Source organism: Poecilia formosa, unplaced genomic scaffold, assembly GCF_000485575.1.
Source record: "Poecilia formosa unplaced genomic scaffold, Poecilia_formosa-5.1.2 Scaffold14, whole genome shotgun sequence".
Lineage (NCBI taxonomy): Eukaryota > Metazoa > Chordata > Actinopteri > Cyprinodontiformes > Poeciliidae > Poecilia > Poecilia formosa.
In genome coordinates, this window is record NW_006799953.1 from 3,628,240 (window position 1) to 3,647,787 (window position 19,548).

Below are 19,548 nucleotides of genomic sequence, written 5' to 3' on the forward strand. Positions count from 1 at the left end.
CGCCCACCCTCGTCTGGCTGTCCAGATCACCTGCTCTCTTCCACCCGACCAGCCCTTCTCCACATGTGCCCCCTCTCTGGAAATCGACATCCTGTCTCATAAGATCTCATTACATTAGATTTTCATGTTAAATCAGCTCCCATATTAAATTTTCCGTTGAGACTATTTCGATATGTCAGGAAAGGAGCTTGAGGAGGATCGTTTTCTTATTTATGGGAGAGGAAATGAAGCAAGAGCAAAAAGGGGGGGGAAAAAGTGTGAGTGAGCGATAAAGACCGAATGACAGAACTAAAAATGTCAGGATTTGTGATAGGCTGCCTGCTGTGGTAAGAAGCACAAACAGCTCCTTCGAAGGAAATCTGTGTTTGTCTGGATGATCTGATGAATTAATAGAATAAGCAGCTTACTCTAATGTACTGTAATATTCTTAATTTTGCTGTTTCTGCGAAGATGTGACTGTGAAAACATGCAAAGCTGCTAAACAAAAGGATTTGTCGTCAATGTCATTGAGCGACCAGTGTTTTTTCAAACTCACCATATCTGTATTGGTCTATAGTATTAAATACTGTACAAATACAGGAATTTAATCGTGTTTGATTCAAAAATCCTGTAAATCCAATGTTGCCATAAAGCAGCCGTGCTCATTGATTTTCAGCTTTGCCAGCAATGACCTAATACAGCCACAGATATTGGAGGGATAAACCACCTTAGTACAGTGAGCACCGACAAATCTCTCTTCTCACGCAGTTTGTGTACCTTGTACTATGTCAATATGTACAGTACGCCTTTGCTGGAAGGTAAAGTGAAAGTTTGCAGTGAATAATTGTAAGGAAAACTATACATGAAGAGAGGGGAATAATTTTAATTTTTTTTACCACATTTTGCTGCAGTTGCGTCTTTTTGGAAGATGTCTCTACACATTTTGAACATGTCAAGATTGAAATTATGGTCCAGTTTTTGTTTGTTTGTTTTTTTGCAAACCAGCTCAAGCTTTTTCTAATTGGATTAAAAGTAGACATGAACATCATCCGGACTTTGACTAGACCATTCTCGCACACAAAAGTACTTTGGTCTAATCTGTTCCCAGTCTGGAGTGTTTTGCAGCATCTTAAAGCCTCAGAGTTTCACTCTATTCTTCTTCTCATCCACTCTGACCAGCTTCTGGGACTGTGTGTTCATGACTCAGTGGTATCTTTACATGTGGGCTGAAAAAGTTTGGCTATGGTCATCTCCTCCGCACGGCTTGTTGCAAGCTTAAAAATGGATGTCCGTTGACTAACTTTTAACATTGACATTCATTAAAAGTTTTATTCTATAAAACTTTTCCTTCATCTCCCTACCAGTAACTGGCTATGCTGGATTTTGTGTGCATCTGTGTAAGCACTTTTGAGATTTACTTTTCTTAAAGAAACCTTTCTAAACTATGGCGTACTTAGTCTATGTCTCGACTATTCTTCTGTGACAAAACCCCTATAAAACACACTTAAATTTGAGGGTACAACATGGCATAACGTGCAAAATATTTTTGTACCAGATAAGAACTTGGCGATGGTGTTTTGACAGCAGCTTTTGCGCGAGCAGAGGTGATTTGTTTTCACGAATGGCTTTGGTCACCCCAGTCCGGCTCGCTGTTTCTGCTCGCTAACAGTTTCACTTCCGCAAAAATAATCGAATATGTTTTCTTTTCAACCCTGGCCATGCAGAAGCAGGATTGCTTTGTGCATCGCCATCAAAACGCAGAGGAGAGCGACGCAATCCACTCGTGTTCAAAAGTGTAAAAACTATCTCGTCGCTCTGTCTTTGTGTTAAAAGAGGGGTTAAGCTTTTATCCTATAAATATGGCTTGAAAATCCCTCTGTCAACGACGTATTCATTCTAAGGCCCGTATTAACATAAAAATGGGGGGCTTGTTATACAGTGAAATTTCAATAAAAAGAACACAAAATGCATTTAATGAAATTCAGATGCAGGGCCCTGGCTCCCTGGATCTCATTAAATGAGCTTTGTGCTGTTTTTCCAATCTTCTCTTTGTAGAGGGGGTCCTTGAGTGCCCTTAATAATGTGGCAGATTTCATCATATTCCTGATTTAAAGAGGACAATGTCTGCCTTGTTCACTTGTTCTTTTCTTTTTCTTTTTTTTTTTTTTCTTTCCACATGGAAACCAATCTCCACAGATGTACTCGAATAGTTTCTGAATCTGGATGGAGATGATACTCCCAACTTATGGTGTGCTTTCTCTTTTACTTGTTGAAGTTTTGTTGGGGCCCTCCACTAACTCCTTTTTTCCCCCCGCTGTCCCTCCCTCCCCTCTTTTTCTCTCTCTGCATAGGATTTGGTTTCATAACTTTTGAGAGTGAAGACATCGTAGAGAAAGTCTGTGAAATTCATTTTCATGAAATCAATAACAAAATGGTAAGTTCACACATCTTTTTCTCTTCACCACCCCCCCCCCTCACTCTCCACAATTCCAGGTGGGAGTTGAAGGATTAATATTTGATTTGTTCTTTGCCCTACTATTAATAGCAGACCATGTGTGTTTGTGTATGTGTGTTATATGCACAAGCTAATACTCCCACATAGCCACACTTTGTGGGTCTCTGGGTCTCAGGGATGGGAAAGCAGTGGTGTGTACTGCCCACAAACCATGAAATTGTGCGGCTGAGTTCTGCCTGTCAGGCTGAGGGGACGGGAGAGTGGAGCCTGTCCCTCTCCTCTCGTTTCTACGCTCCCCTCTTCCTCCCCCCCCATTGCCACATGCGCTCACACAAACACACATGCACAGGTGGGGATGTCCAAGGGTGCAAGAAGAAAGCTACTGGCAGAGGCAGAGTTCATTAGTCAGGGATTAACACCTTCTGCTGAGTGCCAGCGATGCTGGTTTTATTTACACCAGTCGTACGGTCCTTTCAGAGTTTCTGCCGCAACTTTCGAAGCCATCAAGTCAGTCACGTATGATAAATTGACAAGGTCCGCCCTCAGTGTAGCGAGTGTGACATTAGGGCCTCCTTCGCCCACATCCACCCTGTGAGCCTCTTGAGAAATCCTGCATCATTTGAACAGCTTCGTGGGCCGTGATTGACTGGAGGGAGTACTTGTCTCACCACCGTTCTTTCCGAGTGTGCACTCACCCCTCCCAGGCCTCCTTCTGAAACCAGCAGACTGACTGACTGCCTGACTGACAGAACCGGCGTAGTAAAACCTCCCTCACCTGGGAACAGACCGAGTCACATATGACCCCAGTATGCATCCCGGCGTAGCCTTCACATGGTGTCGTATTCCCTGCTAAATCTATGGCAGAAATAACAATACTCGGTGGTATACTCTGTCAGATCCTCTGGCATGCTGATGTACGTCTGTGCAAACCAAAAAAAAAAAAAAACTAAAATATTTTGGAAAAAACTGTCACATGTGAATATGCTGAATGTCAACAAGTCCCAGTTTGGATTTTACAAGCAGGTGACACATTATTTCCAAATAAAGTCTCACTTCTGCCACCTCTAACCAGGAGGGAAAATACTCTCACAAAAGCATTTGTTGAGCGCTATGCAGCAATTTGCTGATGACTATAGTGGAAACAGAAGTGCTAAATAACAGACTGAATGCGCCGAATAAATAGTTCAATAATAGCACAATTATTATTAATTTATAATAGGGTTTATTGCATTCTGTAAAACTATGTTTCAGATTAAATGTTGGAAGGATGCATTGATTTCTCAAAACATGCAGATATGGTTTTTTAGCCTTAAGTACAACAATGGCATTGTGATAACAGTGGCTCTTAATGGGATCATGCCCCTTTAAAATTTTAAGTTTTTGTGATTAAAAAATAAACTGAAATAGGAAATAATTGTCAAACTTCCTCAGTCGTTAAAATGTCATATGGCTAGTGCAATCAGTCTGTTAATCTGTTTAAAAGCTTCAATGCCATATTTCACATCCTAATATTTTGTCAAAACATATTTTGGATCAACTACGACATTTAATGTTCTTCAATTAGAGATATGCATGCATTATAAGTTCACAACTTTCGGTGACTCCAATGTCTTTCGTTTGTTAATTTTTCACTCACTGTGATGTTGAAAAATGAAAACATGTCTCCGTTGCATTTCCCTGCCGTCATTATTTAGGAATGTTTTAGGAGATTCTAGCCATCCCTGAGTGTTTTCTCTGGAACAAGAGCTGCTATTTTTCAGCCATGCTTTCATACTGTAGTTGTCCCTTTTTGATGACGTCTCTCATTGAGAATACCGGAGCGTCACTGCCACACCTGTAAAACACAAGAGATAATTGCTGTTTATTGAAATCTCATAAGAGCCTCATTGAACAGTTTCCAACTTGTGTTTTCATTGTTTTGGAAAAACATCTAATTTTTCCCATTATAAACACACACACACATATATATATTACTGTGGAGGTTTTTTTTGTAGCCTTCTTTTGACTGGTACCTTGCTACAATGAGATCCTTTTGATTCTTTGTGTAGCATTGTTGTAAATAGGTATGGAAGTGAGCAAGTCTTAGAAGATCCAACCATATAACTAAACTATATTTTTCTATTTCTTACAATTTACCAATTCAAATTTGCAGAAAATTACTGATTTATTTACTTATTTTTTCACTTGGTTAAGTGCTTGAATTTTGTTTTGGTTACTTTTTATAATTTTATTTCTTTAAATTTCCCATGACGTCCTAATGCAGTTTGTCTTTTCTACAACTAACACAAATACTGAACAGAAATAATCCTCCAAACAGCTTTAAAGGCTCTGTTACAAAGCTGGGGAAATAAAAATGCAAGCTTTATATGCCAATGATAATAAGATGCACATGTTTTGTTTTGTTTTTTACTCAAACTGAAATTACGGTCAATTTTCTCCAAATCCAAATGCCCGTGTTATCACAAATATTTAAATGTGCAAAATCTCCGAATACACCTCGGTTATGTTTCAGAGAGATACTTGGTCAGCTGTGGCATGTTTTCATGCAGTTCACTGTTGCTTGTCCAGCTGCTAAAAACATCTGCATCTGCTCGAGTGAATTTAAACTCACACAAGGCAATAATGTCAAGCCAACTTCATAGCTCCTGCAGTCTCTGGCATGTCACAAGTAAATTCACTGGTTCTTCTGATTCAGGATGTAACATGATTTTAGTTTTTTTTTAATTGCGGTTAGAAATAAATTTCCATTCATCAAGTGTGTTGATTTTGTAATCATCATTTGGGGATTGTTTTTGTTTATTTGAGCTGGGTTTTTTCAGGGTGAAATGATAATACCTCAAGAAAGAGTTAAGTGCACACGTTTTTTTTTTGTTTTTTTTTAATTCTAATTCACACAGGATGGAAAGAAAAAGACACAAAACCAAGCTTAAATATTTACATATACCCCCATTATTATTTAAAATTTGTCAGTCATGTTAAGTTGGATCACAACTACACACTTTCTGTGGCTATCAACAAGGATTTGGTAAAGTTCTAGCTGGAAATTGGACAAGTCTTCTTGGCAGAAGTAGCACAGTTCCTTTAAATTGGTATCATTTGTTTGTTTTTTTGTTTTGTTTAGTTTTTTTGCTTGGACCCAGCTTTGGAGGAAATCATTCCAGAGGCTTAATGTAAGACACTTTTATCCATTCTTAAACCAGATTGATTTGTGTTTTGAGATAATTGGAACACTAGATAATGTTCAAGCTTTATCTAACTACAGTTAAGCCAAAAATTGAAAAATTGGTCAGAACAAACATGAAACATGTTTGATCTGACCGTGTGATGGACTGGTGACCTGTCCAGGGGTCTCTCCCACTTCCTTATGATGGCATTTGTAATAGTAGTTGCATTTTATAAAAATACAACCAATTAGATATGATTATACATATCTGTTTTTATTAGTAAGGTCCACACACCTCATTGTTTTTCATGAGAGTAACTGGAAAAATGGAAAAGACAAGCCTGTTTGCCCATCAGAGATAAACACAAAGGTAAAGAAAGTCCCAGTAGCTCATTTAAATTCAGATCTTTGTCGGGACTTGTTGATGTAGAGCTTGCCAAAACATATATTATTTTCATTGAGATCAGTTGTAAGTAGCCTTTTGTGTCCTGATAATATACAGCAGCTGAAATTATGTGACATGGGAGGGCTGGGAGGGAAGTTGTGAAATTTATTGTTGTTTTCACCTCCTCTCATTTTCTTGCCAACAACATTGTGGCTCATTTTACACATCTGACCCAGGGTTGCGTCACAGAGTGTAAGACCGTAAACAACTTTAAGCGTTTAGTCAACATTTTCTAATGAGGGCTTTATGAGGTGTAAAACAAACTACTACGGATGGGAGAGAGCCGCTTACAGTTTTGACTGCCAGTAAATATAGATGCATGAGCTCAGCCAATCCTGAATTATCTCTAAGAACTGTAATGTAGGAAAATATAGTGAAACGCTTTCAGCCTTTCTGCAGTGAGTAGTCATTATCGCCGTAGAAAATACGGCTGTCTTTTTTTTTCTAGCTACTTCCATCACTGTCTCCTCTGACTTAACTTTAAACACTTCCAAAATACAAAAAAAAAAAAAAAAATTATAACTTTGTGTATTCTTCACTCAGTAACAACATCCACACTGAAGAGATTAGACATGGTGCTTTCACGGATCGGGTAGGGTTTCACCAATCACCCGATGTCTCTGCTTGTATCTGTGATCTGCTGCTTCACATCTTCCACCTGGCTCCAGAAGTGCTATTTATAGCCTTTATGTTCTTTATAAATAACAGCACACAAAGAAATATTTTAAACCGTCAGGATAAAGTCTAGGGAGACTTAGCAGAAAATATGGGAATATATTGAGCTGGTGTTGTGTTGAAGGGATATTACCAGGGTCAGTTTTCTGAAGCTTTTGTCGCCTTTGTAGGGTCCCCCTCCTGATAACACCTACAGCACATTAAAGGTGTTTGGATACAGAGAATAAATGTGACGCTCAGATCTTCTACAAGGTGTTGACATTTTCTAGCATCTGCAAAGGGAAAAGAATTTGTGTTTAAAGCCTTTTTCTTCTCCCCCCCACCCCTCGTCATAGAGCAGTGGTTATTCACTGACTGAAGCACACAAAGTAAAAAATGTCCCCTGTCTTCATCCTTATGAAGTACTCTACAGAAATAGACCTCATCCATCCTGCCCATGAGTGTTATCTGAGATGGTCTCGTGAATAATTGATGTCGACAGAAATTCCACCCCGCTTGGGAAGGTTGTGGACGTACAGGACAGCCCACCTTCTCGTTGTCCTTCCTCTCAAGAGCTCCGTTGGTGGAGTGGGTCAGGGCCCACTCAGATGTGAGTGACTGAACCTGTAAGTGACTTGGTCAGCCCCCTGTGTTCATGTGCCACCCAGGCCTCGTTCTCAGGGGCACGTCTTCTCTGTCACTGTGAATTCTGTCTCATATATAATTAAAAACAGGGTGCAGCTTTGCAAGAATCTCATAACTCAACCCCCCCATCAGCAGCTTTGGCTTCTCTGCCCGCCCCGCTTTAGCATATGTAGGATGTGATAAAACTATTGATTATCTCCTCTGGGGCTCTGTCATTGTTAAAACATCCTCCAGCTTCTGCAGCCTCCATCCTTGTGTTAAAACTAGTAAATATTTTGGAGTAAAAATCAATAGATAGAGGGCGGGATGACAGTTTTCAAATATTTTCAAAGCTTTTTCATCACACCTCCACATATGTGAATGTCTATATATGATACCACAGGGAACGAAGTCTCTTTGACAGCTGAGGGAAAGTTGCAAATTCTGTTTTCTTGAGGAAACAAGTTCCTTAATCACTCTACAGCTGGTTGTTGTGGAAGTGCAGCTAGTTCTTAATAATACTGCATAATTATAATCAAGTTTTGGCTCTGATGAGCGAGTGGTGGGTCATTAAAATGGACTCACGGTGGTTTTTTAGTCTAACCATTCAATATCATTTTTATTTTGTTATTTTAAACTTTCAAAGATAGCAAATCACCACTAAAACCATTTCTAGGTAGGGTTTTCAGTAGTTTAAAATGCTTTTGTGACATGATACACAATTACAGTACTAATGACGTCAAATAGGTTCGAATGGTCCATATAATCTTATTTAATACTAAGGAAACCAGGCATTTATTCAAAACTCTTCATTGTTTGAACATAAAATGTTCTGAAATTCTTAGCAGAAGCTCTAATGAAAGCTTGGAACATTAACAAATAATCATTAAAACACAGAGGTTTGGTCGAGAGGTTTTCATAAACATAAACAGCCATTAATTTGGGTCTGTTTGTGATTTACCTGAATCATTTTATCGAGTTTGAATGATTTTACATCATATGACGGCAATGTATTTTGCTTAGCTTCATAAAAATAGTTTTATAAGTGTGTTTTGTGGGATTTTCTGGAATCCACTCGAGGTAAGATATTCACACTACTGATGTTTGGATAAATGTCATTCAGCAAGTCTCGCCATATCACACATTTTTCTCCACTTCTCTTATCTACAGAAGCATATGGAAGAAGATAAGTTTTTGAACAGTATCACTTTATAACTTGATAGTTATATTGTACAAATATGATTATATAGTGTACAGCTCTGATAATAATCTTATATACATGTGAGGATTATGTTGCATACACATGCTACGTTTATTGTTTCTGTGGGTTGGTAACCTCTTCCTACTGTTGAGTTTTGCTGTCAGTGAAGCCTAACAATACAATCTGGATGAAATTACCACGTCTACATTACATTATTGTGTTATAACGTGAGGGTGTTCGAAAACGTATATTCAGAGACAGAAATACATTTCTGCACTTAACAGAAATAATAGAACTCAATATAATTTGACTATATAGTCAATCAAGTTTCAGTAAGAATAAGGTGAAGTTGCCATGTCTTCAAAGCGTTGTGGTTAGCTCGTTTATCCACTCCAAAATCGGTTTTGGTGTGTTTGAGATCATGGACCGATTGGAACAACTGACTAAGTTGATGTTGATTAATGAAGAGAAGAGTAAGAAAGTTCTCACTATTCATTAATGCAGTGTTGAGACCACTAGCATGATGCTGCTACCACCATGATTGGCAGGTGGTACAGCGTGCCTCACCATGACCAGATATTGTTTTCTCATTTTAAAAAATCCATATTTTTGTGTCTTCTGACCACAAAAACTGTAGATTTCAGTTAAATTTGATTGTTCCAGCTTTGGAGCAGGTGGCTCTTTCACCCCCTCAGGCAATGTCAATGTCTACTTGCTTTACAGTCAACAGTGATACTCATGCGTCAACATCTTCCAGTTTATGATAAGCCTGAGCCTTTGTGCTTCTACATTGTTATTAAACACAATGTTCTTAGACATTTTAAGAATATTCTAATATTTTTGCAGTAAAACAACAAACTGTACGTGTTTATTTCTCTTTCTGAGTTATAAGTTAGACATGCCAAACAATTCTCTTGTTTTTTGTTTTGTTTTATTTTTTATAATTCCCACCCATATGGGGCGTATCTGTTTTCCCAAAATCTATTGTGCCGATTGACCCAAGCCAAACAGCTATGATCAGATAAAAAATCCGCTCAAGTGGCTAGAAACTCGAGCAGTCATGCAACAGATGGTTTGGCCCTCACACAGGCTTTCTATTGGTATCATGGAGCCAGTCTGGGATTACATGGAGAGACTGGAGCAGCTGGGACCGCCTAAATCCACACAAGAACTGTGACAAGTTCTTAAAGATGTTTGCAACAGCATACCTGCCAAGTAGTCAGAGAATCTCTGGATAAGTGCTTCTAGGAGTATGTATGCTGTTTCACAACGGTGGACACATCAGATGTCTGTATTCACCAGTGATGTCATCTTTAAATTAAATTCTTCCTGGAAACAATAGGCTGAACTACAAAAATTGTAATCTCAAAAAAGTCATGTCACAGCTCAAAGGCGAGTAACCTACAGAGATGTTTTTTTTAGACAGTTTTTGAAACTCAAAAGCACTGAAATCTTACTGACTCTCTCTATAGTCTGCAATTAACATTTTATTAACTTGTTAAAATTTTAGAATTTACAGAGTACTTTTCATACACAATAATAATAATACAAAACGTACCTACACACAAAAAAGAAGAAAAAAAAACAATAATGAGTAAACAAATTTAAAAATGGGGAGGCAAAACTAGAAATGTACATAAATGCGTTGGAATGAAGAATTGAGGAAACGTAATTGCTTCATTGATGATACAAAACCAATATACTCCAGATAAACATAAAAATTCCAAGGAGGATTTCTTCCAAAATCCTAATAAAGTTGAGATATTTAGTCATAAAAAGGTACATAAAAAAGAGACTGTTGTCTACATCTACATTAAAAGCAAACTGATATAAAAGTTAATTAGTCAAAGTAATACAATTAGAGGATGGATTGATGGATTTACTCAAAAATACCACAAAGAAAATAAGATAATCTTCATCCTTAAGCAATATAATAATATTTTTAACTTATACATTCCTGATTTTGGCATTTCCTTCATTTACTTTTCTCTCGCTGTCGGGTTCAGGTGCTCACCTAAAAAATCCTGCTTCTTGGAGAAATTTGCAGTAGCATCTTAATTTTTTTTTTTCCAGAGCTGTATATTGCAATTAAAAAAAATAAAGTGTGAAACTATATCGTATCCACACACATCTCAAGCCTTTCGTTCTTAAACAGATCTATTTACACCAGGTATATAGTTTAGTTTTTTAAAACTGTTGTTAGTTCATCCCTACAGGAGTGACAGTAGTTCAAAAAGCCCTGTGGCTTTGCTATATTTGCTTGAGAAAATCTAAACACCTGTACAGGTTCAGTAAGGTTTTTTGCTTCTGATTTCTGCTCCTTATCTCAGTGTCTTTATTAGAAAGAAAAAAAAAGTCCACCTACACTGCATCACCACCTGTGCTGGCAGCTTTTATGATCGGCATTTTTTTTTTATCGCCTGGAGGAAGGTGTTTCTCCAGTTGGGCTGTCACAATATCACCTTTTCCACTATATGATTATTGTGCCCAATAGAAAATCAGAACGAGACTAATTGGTGATCATGAATTTCAAAAGAATAATAATGCCGTCTGCGAAATCACTCTCCGCGTTTGTATGTTGAACTCAAAAGCCTGTAGTCAAAAATATGTGGGGGACTCGATTCTGAATACACTGAGCGTTGCAAAACATGACACACAAATCCTTAGAGATTATAATCACCATCATAATTATTAAAGACCAATTAACCAGCCTGTCTGATCAGGTAAAGTCAACTATGATACAACATTCTGCATTTGCAGTAGCGTTTATAGTTGGATCATTAAAACAGTTTTAACATATAAATTGGCCTGTGCTTCTTTTTACAGAACGAAAAAGAAGCAGCCTCCTAAAATCTGAAGGTTATGTCGCTGAGTTTTTGTTGGGGGAAGTTACTTTGTTTTTCTTAGGCCTTCCTATTGTGGCTTCGTCTCTATGTAATTAAAAATGACATGTTCAGTGCTACAGTGTGTTAAGGTTAGATTTAAATTGTTTTAGAACCGAGATAAGACCACATTCTGTATACATCAGAACCTTGAAGTTGGGTGTGCTTTCCTTGTGTTCTCAATGAAACAAAGAAAATTCACCACAAATGACCGACTTAATAGTGTGACTTTTTTTGACTTGTACTGACTAAATGTTGGCACTTACATCAGTAAATCAAACCGCAGTGATGCTAACAGAGCAACAAAACAAGGCTGTTGCAATAAATGAAGCTCAACGCACTGACAGGTTTATAGTTCTTGGTTTTAGAGGTTGTTATGTTTGGATTGCTTTTTCCTCTAACCCTGGATCTGACAACTTTCATCCCTTAACAGGAGATATTGGAGACATTTTCAGGATCAGCTAACTTATGCTTGACTCTAAGTTAGCTGGCTAACTATGCCAGCTAAGTTAAATATGGCTAGAAATATACATTTGCTTATCTAATAACATCAAATCTTTAATTTTTTTGGATGAAGATGAAGGATATATCACTATACACATGTGTCCATTGTATAAAAGATTTCTAATCTATGGAATCAACAAAGTACTTTATTAATATGAGCAGTGTTTGTGAATTGCTAGGACTGCAAACGTCGTAGCTGAACAAAGAACGACTATTAACATTTGAAGTTGTGAATGACTACACTAAAAATAAGTGCCATACATCCTGTCCCAACAGCTGTAAACTGAGCATGTTGTGAATGTGGTAAAGGAGAGCTCTGCACAGAAACATTCAGGCCTCCGGGTTTTTTTAAAAAATATATATTTTTCAAAAGTGTCAGTTGCTCACATTCTTTGAACATCAAGTGCCTAATAAGGGAAAAGGACCACCCTTCGGAGTAGTTTAAGTCCCTCATGCAGTGCTGCCTTACAAGTCCTGGACTGTAAGTAATTGGATGTTTACCCTTCATTGAAGAAGGAAAGCTTTGAGGGATGAAGGAAGTGGAAATCCACTTTGCACTCCGCTCACCAGGATGTCCCATAAAAGCGCCGAGATGTTCAAATCTGCTGATTGAGGAAGTGATGGAGGCCATTTGACATCAACCTGATGATCATGGTGCTACTTCTGAATGTGCTTCTTAGTGTGGATGTCGACAATATTATTTTGCAATATAAGAGCGTGGTAAGAGGGGGAGAGCGAACACCACGGGGCGCACATGGCCTGAAAATGACCCCATATCCTTTACCTCTTATATGCCGTAACCATGCAGGGAGATGGTCACCGTAATGATTCGTCTGAGATTGTTCGCCATTGATGGCGTCGTTTTGCTTTTTCTAAAACTTGTCATCGTCGTCATACATCTTGGATCCCTCAATTGTCCTGTTTTTGTTGTTTGTTTTTTTACTGACCATGGTTAAAGTCTTCATAAAGAACAAGGAGTCTGCTGACCAGAGGATCTATTGAAACTCACTGGCTTTCGGTTTGTGTCTTAAATCTTGTCAAAAAAAACATTGATTTTTCAGGTTTAATGTCAGTTGTTGCAAATCGTTTTTAGTTTTCCTTTTTTGTGTGTGTGTTTGAAAAGCCAAAGTGTTAGACGATGTTTGAAACTTTATTTTTTTTTTAAGCTGTAATCTCATCCTCACCAGGCCTGACATTGGCCAGTCAGTGCTGTGACAGTCCTTAACTATGCACTCTGTGTGTTTTGACTGTTCAGCTGGGAGTAAATGAATCACACCGTTTCCTTTTCTCCAGTCTGCCAGTCGACTGATGGAATTCATTCACTGGTGAAGCTAATAGCAGCTGTACGCCTCCTCCTCCACACACACACACACACACACACAGATGCACTCCACACCCACATTGCTGGTCCCTGAAGGACAGTCACTGCCAGTCCATCCCGCCCACACCTCTCCGTTCTACCTACAAGGTTAATATAGATGGGGGATGCATTGAAAAGGTCATATCTGGCATGCTTCTCCACTATGTCGTAGCTTTCTTACAGTCAAAACAAAGGAGGGTTGTTTATTTCTTCAGCAGTGGGCTTTTATTACATTTATCATAAAGTAATCCTGTTGGGGTGTGCAATAATTTTGGTGTAGAGCTTGAATGTTTAATATAGAAAACCAACTTTCGGAGAACCACATATGTATGAGATTCTCACAGTATGACAAAATGAAGGAAAAATACCACTACTCAGGATGCCATAGTGTTTATATAATGTGATCTAATGGTTTTTATTTAAAACGGTGATATAACAACTGCTTTGATTCCTGGGAAAATGATGTTACATATTGAAAATAAAGGTTTAAATTATGTTTTTCTTTTTGTTGCAGAATAAAAGAAAAAGACTGAAATTTAAAAAACAAAAGTTGTATAATTCCTTCATGCTTTTTAGGCCATGCTTATATCCGTTAGCTAGTAGTAATGTTAGCTTAAATTACAACTATTTTAAAAACAAGAAATCAGAAGATATTTTAGGAAACGTGTACATTTACAAATATGTATTTATGTATCAAAACTTCTGAAAAAAATGAAGACATCTTACAATAACTGTAAGTTAACATTTATTTACACAAATGGATATTTAACATAGAAAATTCAAATATGAATAGATGTCAGGTTAGTGTATGGCTATAACTAACATTTCATTGAAACTAAAACAAAGACAACTAAAACTTACTATTAAGATTAAGATTATTATTAAGAAAACGCGTTTTTGTAGAGGAGTTCATTTTTGGTGTGTACCCTTAAGTGAATTACTTTATCTTGTATGTGTAAAAAAAATAAGATCAGACATCAATATCTAAACATTTCCCTATTTTTTATGCACTTCCCTGCCTCATTATCTGGATTTAGTCCAGATATGACACAGTAAACTTAGGAGGAGTCACGCTCTGGTTTTCTCTTTTCAGATCTTTAGGACTTTAAACCATAAGAACAGTGCAAATGGAAAGTTTTACCAGCTTTGAAAACCTAAATGATCTAAATCCTCGACACTGCCAAACTGCACATCTCCAATTCTGATCAAATAAAAATCAATTTGCAAGGGACATGTTCCCCAAAATGTTAGGCTTGATACTGCAAATCAGATTTCTTCATCCATATCTGAAATATACAATTGTTAGAGTAAGCATAAAAAAATCTTTGACTCTTCTGGTATGTGTATTACTAAATGCTTTAAATATCATGCATTTGCAAGCAGGGGACCCCTCTGACTCCTATATGTCAACATCTGTCCCCTTATACCACACACTGGTTTTGGGCCTGATGCCATCTTGGATTATTTTATACCCTTGTTAAACTGTGTTGCAAGTTGTTCAGACATCATTTAAAGCCTCCAGTTGAATTATATGTAGCGAAGTCTAACCAACACATCTGCTCCAATAAACGCCTTACCTATAGGAGGCTTTTCCCCTGCATGCAGGCAGTCATAGGCAGTGGCTGATATAACTTAATGAAAAGATTTGTTTTAGCTTTACTGCTGTATATCAGTGCAGCACAGAAAGCACCCTTTCGGTTTATGCTAGAAGCACTTAGGTTGAGATAGCTGGAACTTGTGAACGCGGCACGGCTGAAAGGTTTAAATCTGTACCTGTGTGTTTTGAGGCTCCTGCAGCTCCCAGACTCTTTGCCTTTGCTAAATTTTTAGAAAGTCAAGGCAGGTTAATGGGGTGTCGGCTTTCCCAACAGGGCAAACACACTGCACAATGCCACCTTGATGTTTGTATTGTGGGTTCAGATTCGACGCTTTTCGCAACACATTATTGCAACGACTTTAAAAAAAAAAATAAAATAAAAAATAAAAAAAATTCCCAGAGTCCTTGAGAGTTCAGCAAGCCATAATTCTTGGAAATATTTTAAAAAAAAAATAAAAAAAATTCCCAGAGTCCTTGAGAGTTCAGCAAGCCATAATTCTTGGAAATATTTTAAGCCAACACCTGTACACTCGGTGTTCTTAAGCTGCTCAAGGTTCAGCCGCTAAAACTTTCCACTTGGCAAAATTTGAATCTTCGCCCTCACAGTTGCTGAGCCTTTTGTAGCTTTTCATTGACAGGCGCTGAATTGTCTTCGTGTCCTCTCTACCTTTTTTTCTCCTCCTCTCCCCCCCCTTTTTTTTACTTTAACTTAGCTGACTCTTGAAAGCTCCTGCCTGCCTCCCTCACACACACTTCTCTGTCTGTGATGCAGGTGAACACCCACGCGCTCACACCACCACAGATCCTGGCTTCTGACTGTTTTTTTTTTTTTTTTAAATCCATGACAAGGAGCCCTCGCTCTGAATATCAAAGACTCGTATCTGAGAGCATGTAGGCATGACTCACACGCGGGGCTCTGTCTTAACTCCCAGCAGGCCACCTGAGCGTCCAACTCGCTGGAAGTGGCAGGGGTTACAGGAGGACGGCTGATCAGACAGCAGCGCGTCTGCGGCGTGGGCGGAACTCGACCGTATTTGTCACCCAGCCATGTGAACATATGAAAATCCCAGCAGCGCGCTGAGATTTCCAACACGCTCTTTCGTCCCAGCAGCCGGCTCCCGCTTCCATGCCGGGGGTCATTCTCTTGACGATAGGGAGCGCCTGAGTTCTCCTCAGCACAATGTCAAAGCGCACCAGGCGAACGTGGAGGCCAGAGTGGCTGTGACAGCTACAAAGTGGCTGAGGGAACTGTGTACTTTAGTCGGTCTGCTTCAAATAAAAGGGGCCCGCTAACAGCAACAAATCACAGCTTTGCAACACAGCAACTTCCCCCTCTGTGATAGAAACCTTTTTCATTAGCGCTCTCCTTTTACATGTCTTGTTCTCGGGTGGATGTAGTGTACGGCGCTTGTTACTCTATCGATTCGGCACGGAAAACCTCTCAAGGCATGAAGTATTTCTTCAGTTTGGCAACTTGCGATAGCATGTTGCGCCTGCCTCTCTGTGTGTGAATAATAATGTTCACCACCGGCCTGTCAGGAGCTGCAGACCTATTTATATGGGTGCCGAGCTATACCTTCAGTTGATGCGCACGTTGCACCGGTGCAGGAGCCTGTCTTTGTGCAGCAGGCCGGGATGACATGTGAATCGCGGCAGCCGAGAAAGCCCCGCTTAAGTGGAGGCAGTGGGGAGAAAGCGGGCAAGAGCCAGGAGGCAAACAGACAAACAGATGGACAGGCTGATGCCAAGCAGGCAGTGGAGCAAATAGATTGTGCAGGATGGTGAACGGACTCAGCCTACCAAAGAACAACCGAGAGACACGGGGCCGAGGCAACGCCGTCAGCTGCTGTAATTCCTACAGATAGGATGGATACGTGGTAAATAGCACTCTCATCTTTCTTCTTCCCCTCATCTGCCCCTGTCACATCCCTCATTTGATATGTGTTATGTAGGAGGAGGGGATGTCAGACTTGCTAGATGGGAAAATGAGCAAACCTGTATATGTGTGTGAGAGGCAGAGTGAGAGGAATAAATGCAGGGAAGAGATGAGTGCTGCAGGTGGAATGAGGCGGTGGGACACTGGGGACTTCAACTCTAGGAATGCAGACAAAAAACTTTTTTTTTTTTTTACTGGGTGAAGCGCTGCTTGAATTACATCTATTGTTGCAGTTATTACTTCTTTGGTGATTATGATGTTTAACTTCTAAGAAAGAAAAGTCTGCGACTGAGAGGATGGTAGAAACGGAGCTTCTCCTGCTCTGATGTCTCAAAACTCTGAAAAGACTTTAGCTTGTATTTCCCCCAGGCTCCGGGTACATGCTCACTGGAGCAATAACCTTTGCTTTAATACAGGAGGAGCACGATTGTAAGTTTTCCTTGGAGTCTTTCCTCTAAAATGTGAGCAGCTCAGATTGACTTAGTCGTGTTTTTTCCTGTCTCTCTCTCTCTCTCTCCCATGGAAAACATCTAGCTGTGTGTGAGTCAGACAGAAACCAGCTTTAAGAGCTGAGACAGCCCTGTCAGATCTGTCGTCTTGTGTACCTACACAGTCTAATGGTTTGTCTTTGTGTGTGTGTGTGTTTGTCTGTGTACATAGGTAGAATGTAAGAAGGCCCAGCCCAAGGAGGTGATGTTCCCGCCAGGTACGCGAGGGCGAGCCCGGGGTCTGCCCTACACCATGGATGCCTTCATGCTGGGGATGGGCATGCTGAGTGAGTTGGATTCAGTAAAGCACACACTTTCTGAGCTGTTTCACATGTTCTCACATCACAGCCACAAACTTTATTGTATTTTATGGAGATGTTTATGTGGAAGCCTAAGTCAAGGTGGTGCGTCATTGTGAAGTGGAAGGAAAAAGATGCAGTTATAGCTGTTAAACTTTTGAAGTATGCTTTTTCCCATTCATTCATTTTTGCAAAATAAAATCTCAAACTTAGTCAGAGTTATTTTGTGTCCGTTCCTCAGCTGGCTTTAGGTCTGGACTTTGACTTGGCCATTCTGTCACATGTAAATTCTGCTCAGACTGTATGTTTAGGGTCATTTTTCTGCTGGAGGATGAACCCTCTACCCTAGCCTCAAATATTTTGCAGGTTTTCACATTTAGCTCCTGCCATCTACACATCAACCCCAATCAGTTCTTCTCTGCTCAAAAACACCATTCACTCAGCTTCATCTACATGGAGCATGTTGCAAAAAGACTGGAAATTAACTGGACTTATTTCACTGAGCACTTTTAAGTCCATACTGAGAGCACTAGAGATTAATTCTTTAAATTGTGACTGTTTTTAATAATTACTTGTGGGGCACTTTAATTATGTAACTACTTGTAATTGTTGCATAACCTTAGCTGCCTCAGAAGTTTTGAATCTCAGAGGGACTGAAAAATTACTTATTGAATTCTGGAGTCAGTCGGACACACTGGACTTTATTTAGAGTTATCAGAGTAAAGAGGTGTTGAGTAAGAATACTCACCATTGTTTTTTATAAACTGAGACCATGAGTTATTTTCCTTGCATCATACTTTTTTATTGATCTATCCCATAAAGTCCCAGTAAAATCTATTGAATACGTCATTGTTAGAACATAATAAAATGCAAGTGATAGACATCTCTCCAAGAAAATCAGATGAATAGCCGACGCGTGTCTCATTCAAGCATCAGGTTCTACCTATTGTAAAACAAACTAAGTAAACTACCCCATCTAAAAAGCTCTATTAGGTGGTTGCTGCCCCTAATTAGGCTGCTTCAAGGTGTGCCACCAGTGGCCACTGTGGTCTATTTCGGGTTGAGTCTGGTACAGGCAGCCCCTGGGCATATAGGAGCAGACCAGCACATTAGCAGACTAAATGAAGAGGAAAATTGGTGTAATGTCATATTAAGGATTCATCACTGTGCCCCCCTTAATGGGTAATGAAGGGGACACACATGTCAGAGAGAGATCTCATCTACAGGGACCTCAGCTGCTGACCCACCCCTCTTCATTACCATCCAGCCCATGCCTGTGTCCCTTTTTATTTAACACCGATGCACTCTCTGCCTCCCTGCCCCCGTACTCACCTCCCATCTATCCGGCTATCTATCTGTCTGTCTGTCTAGTTATCTACCTGGCTATCTATTTGTCGTTCACATTCCATATGCGTATAATTTGATTGTGTGGCTAAACCAAATGGATTTGCCATCACTTAAAGTCTTTTTTTCCATAAAAAGCAAATGATTGCTCTCCAAACGGTTCCTCCCCACCTGATGAAGCAGATGGATTCAAACCTAGGGCGCCTGCATATTTTTATTTGCCAACTCTAGATACTGCCACATATTAGACAGATTTAAAATGTAGTTGTTTAGTTTTTTTTTTTTTTTTTAAATAAGGATTCATGTAATATCTTTAAATACAGGTAGGGGGGGGGGAAACTGTCACGCATGGCTAACCCATAGCTACATTTATTTTCATAACCTGTTACAGTAATGATCCAGGTGACAATTTCATTTGGTTAGTCTAAAATACTGATTAGCTCTTGTTTTGTCAAACTTTATGTTTAAATAAAATCTAAGCTATTTCTTCTCATTTTTTCACAAAGGGAACCCAACATGTAATGCTATGAAAATACGCACCAAGTTACATGCAGATTATGTTTGTACATGTTCATCATAGGGATGAATATCATGCCATTTCATATCTGTACCTTTTC

At 39.2% G+C, this 19,548-nt stretch overlaps 1 protein-coding gene across 7 annotated transcripts in view; it reads left to right on the forward strand.

The window, feature by feature from the left end:
* LOC103133943 (RNA-binding protein Musashi homolog 2) overlaps positions 1-19,548 on the forward strand; it is a 130,373-nt gene that overhangs the window by 45,453 nt on the left and 65,372 nt on the right. For all 7 annotated transcript variants that reach the window (XM_007545939.2, XM_007545938.2, XM_007545940.2 and 4 more), the window contains exons 2-3: positions 2,331-2,413; positions 17,461-17,575. In XM_007545939.2, the coding sequence (XP_007546001.1) occupies positions 2,331-2,413; positions 17,461-17,575 (198 nt within the window). The remainder of the gene's footprint in view (positions 1-2,330; positions 2,414-17,460; positions 17,576-19,548) is intronic.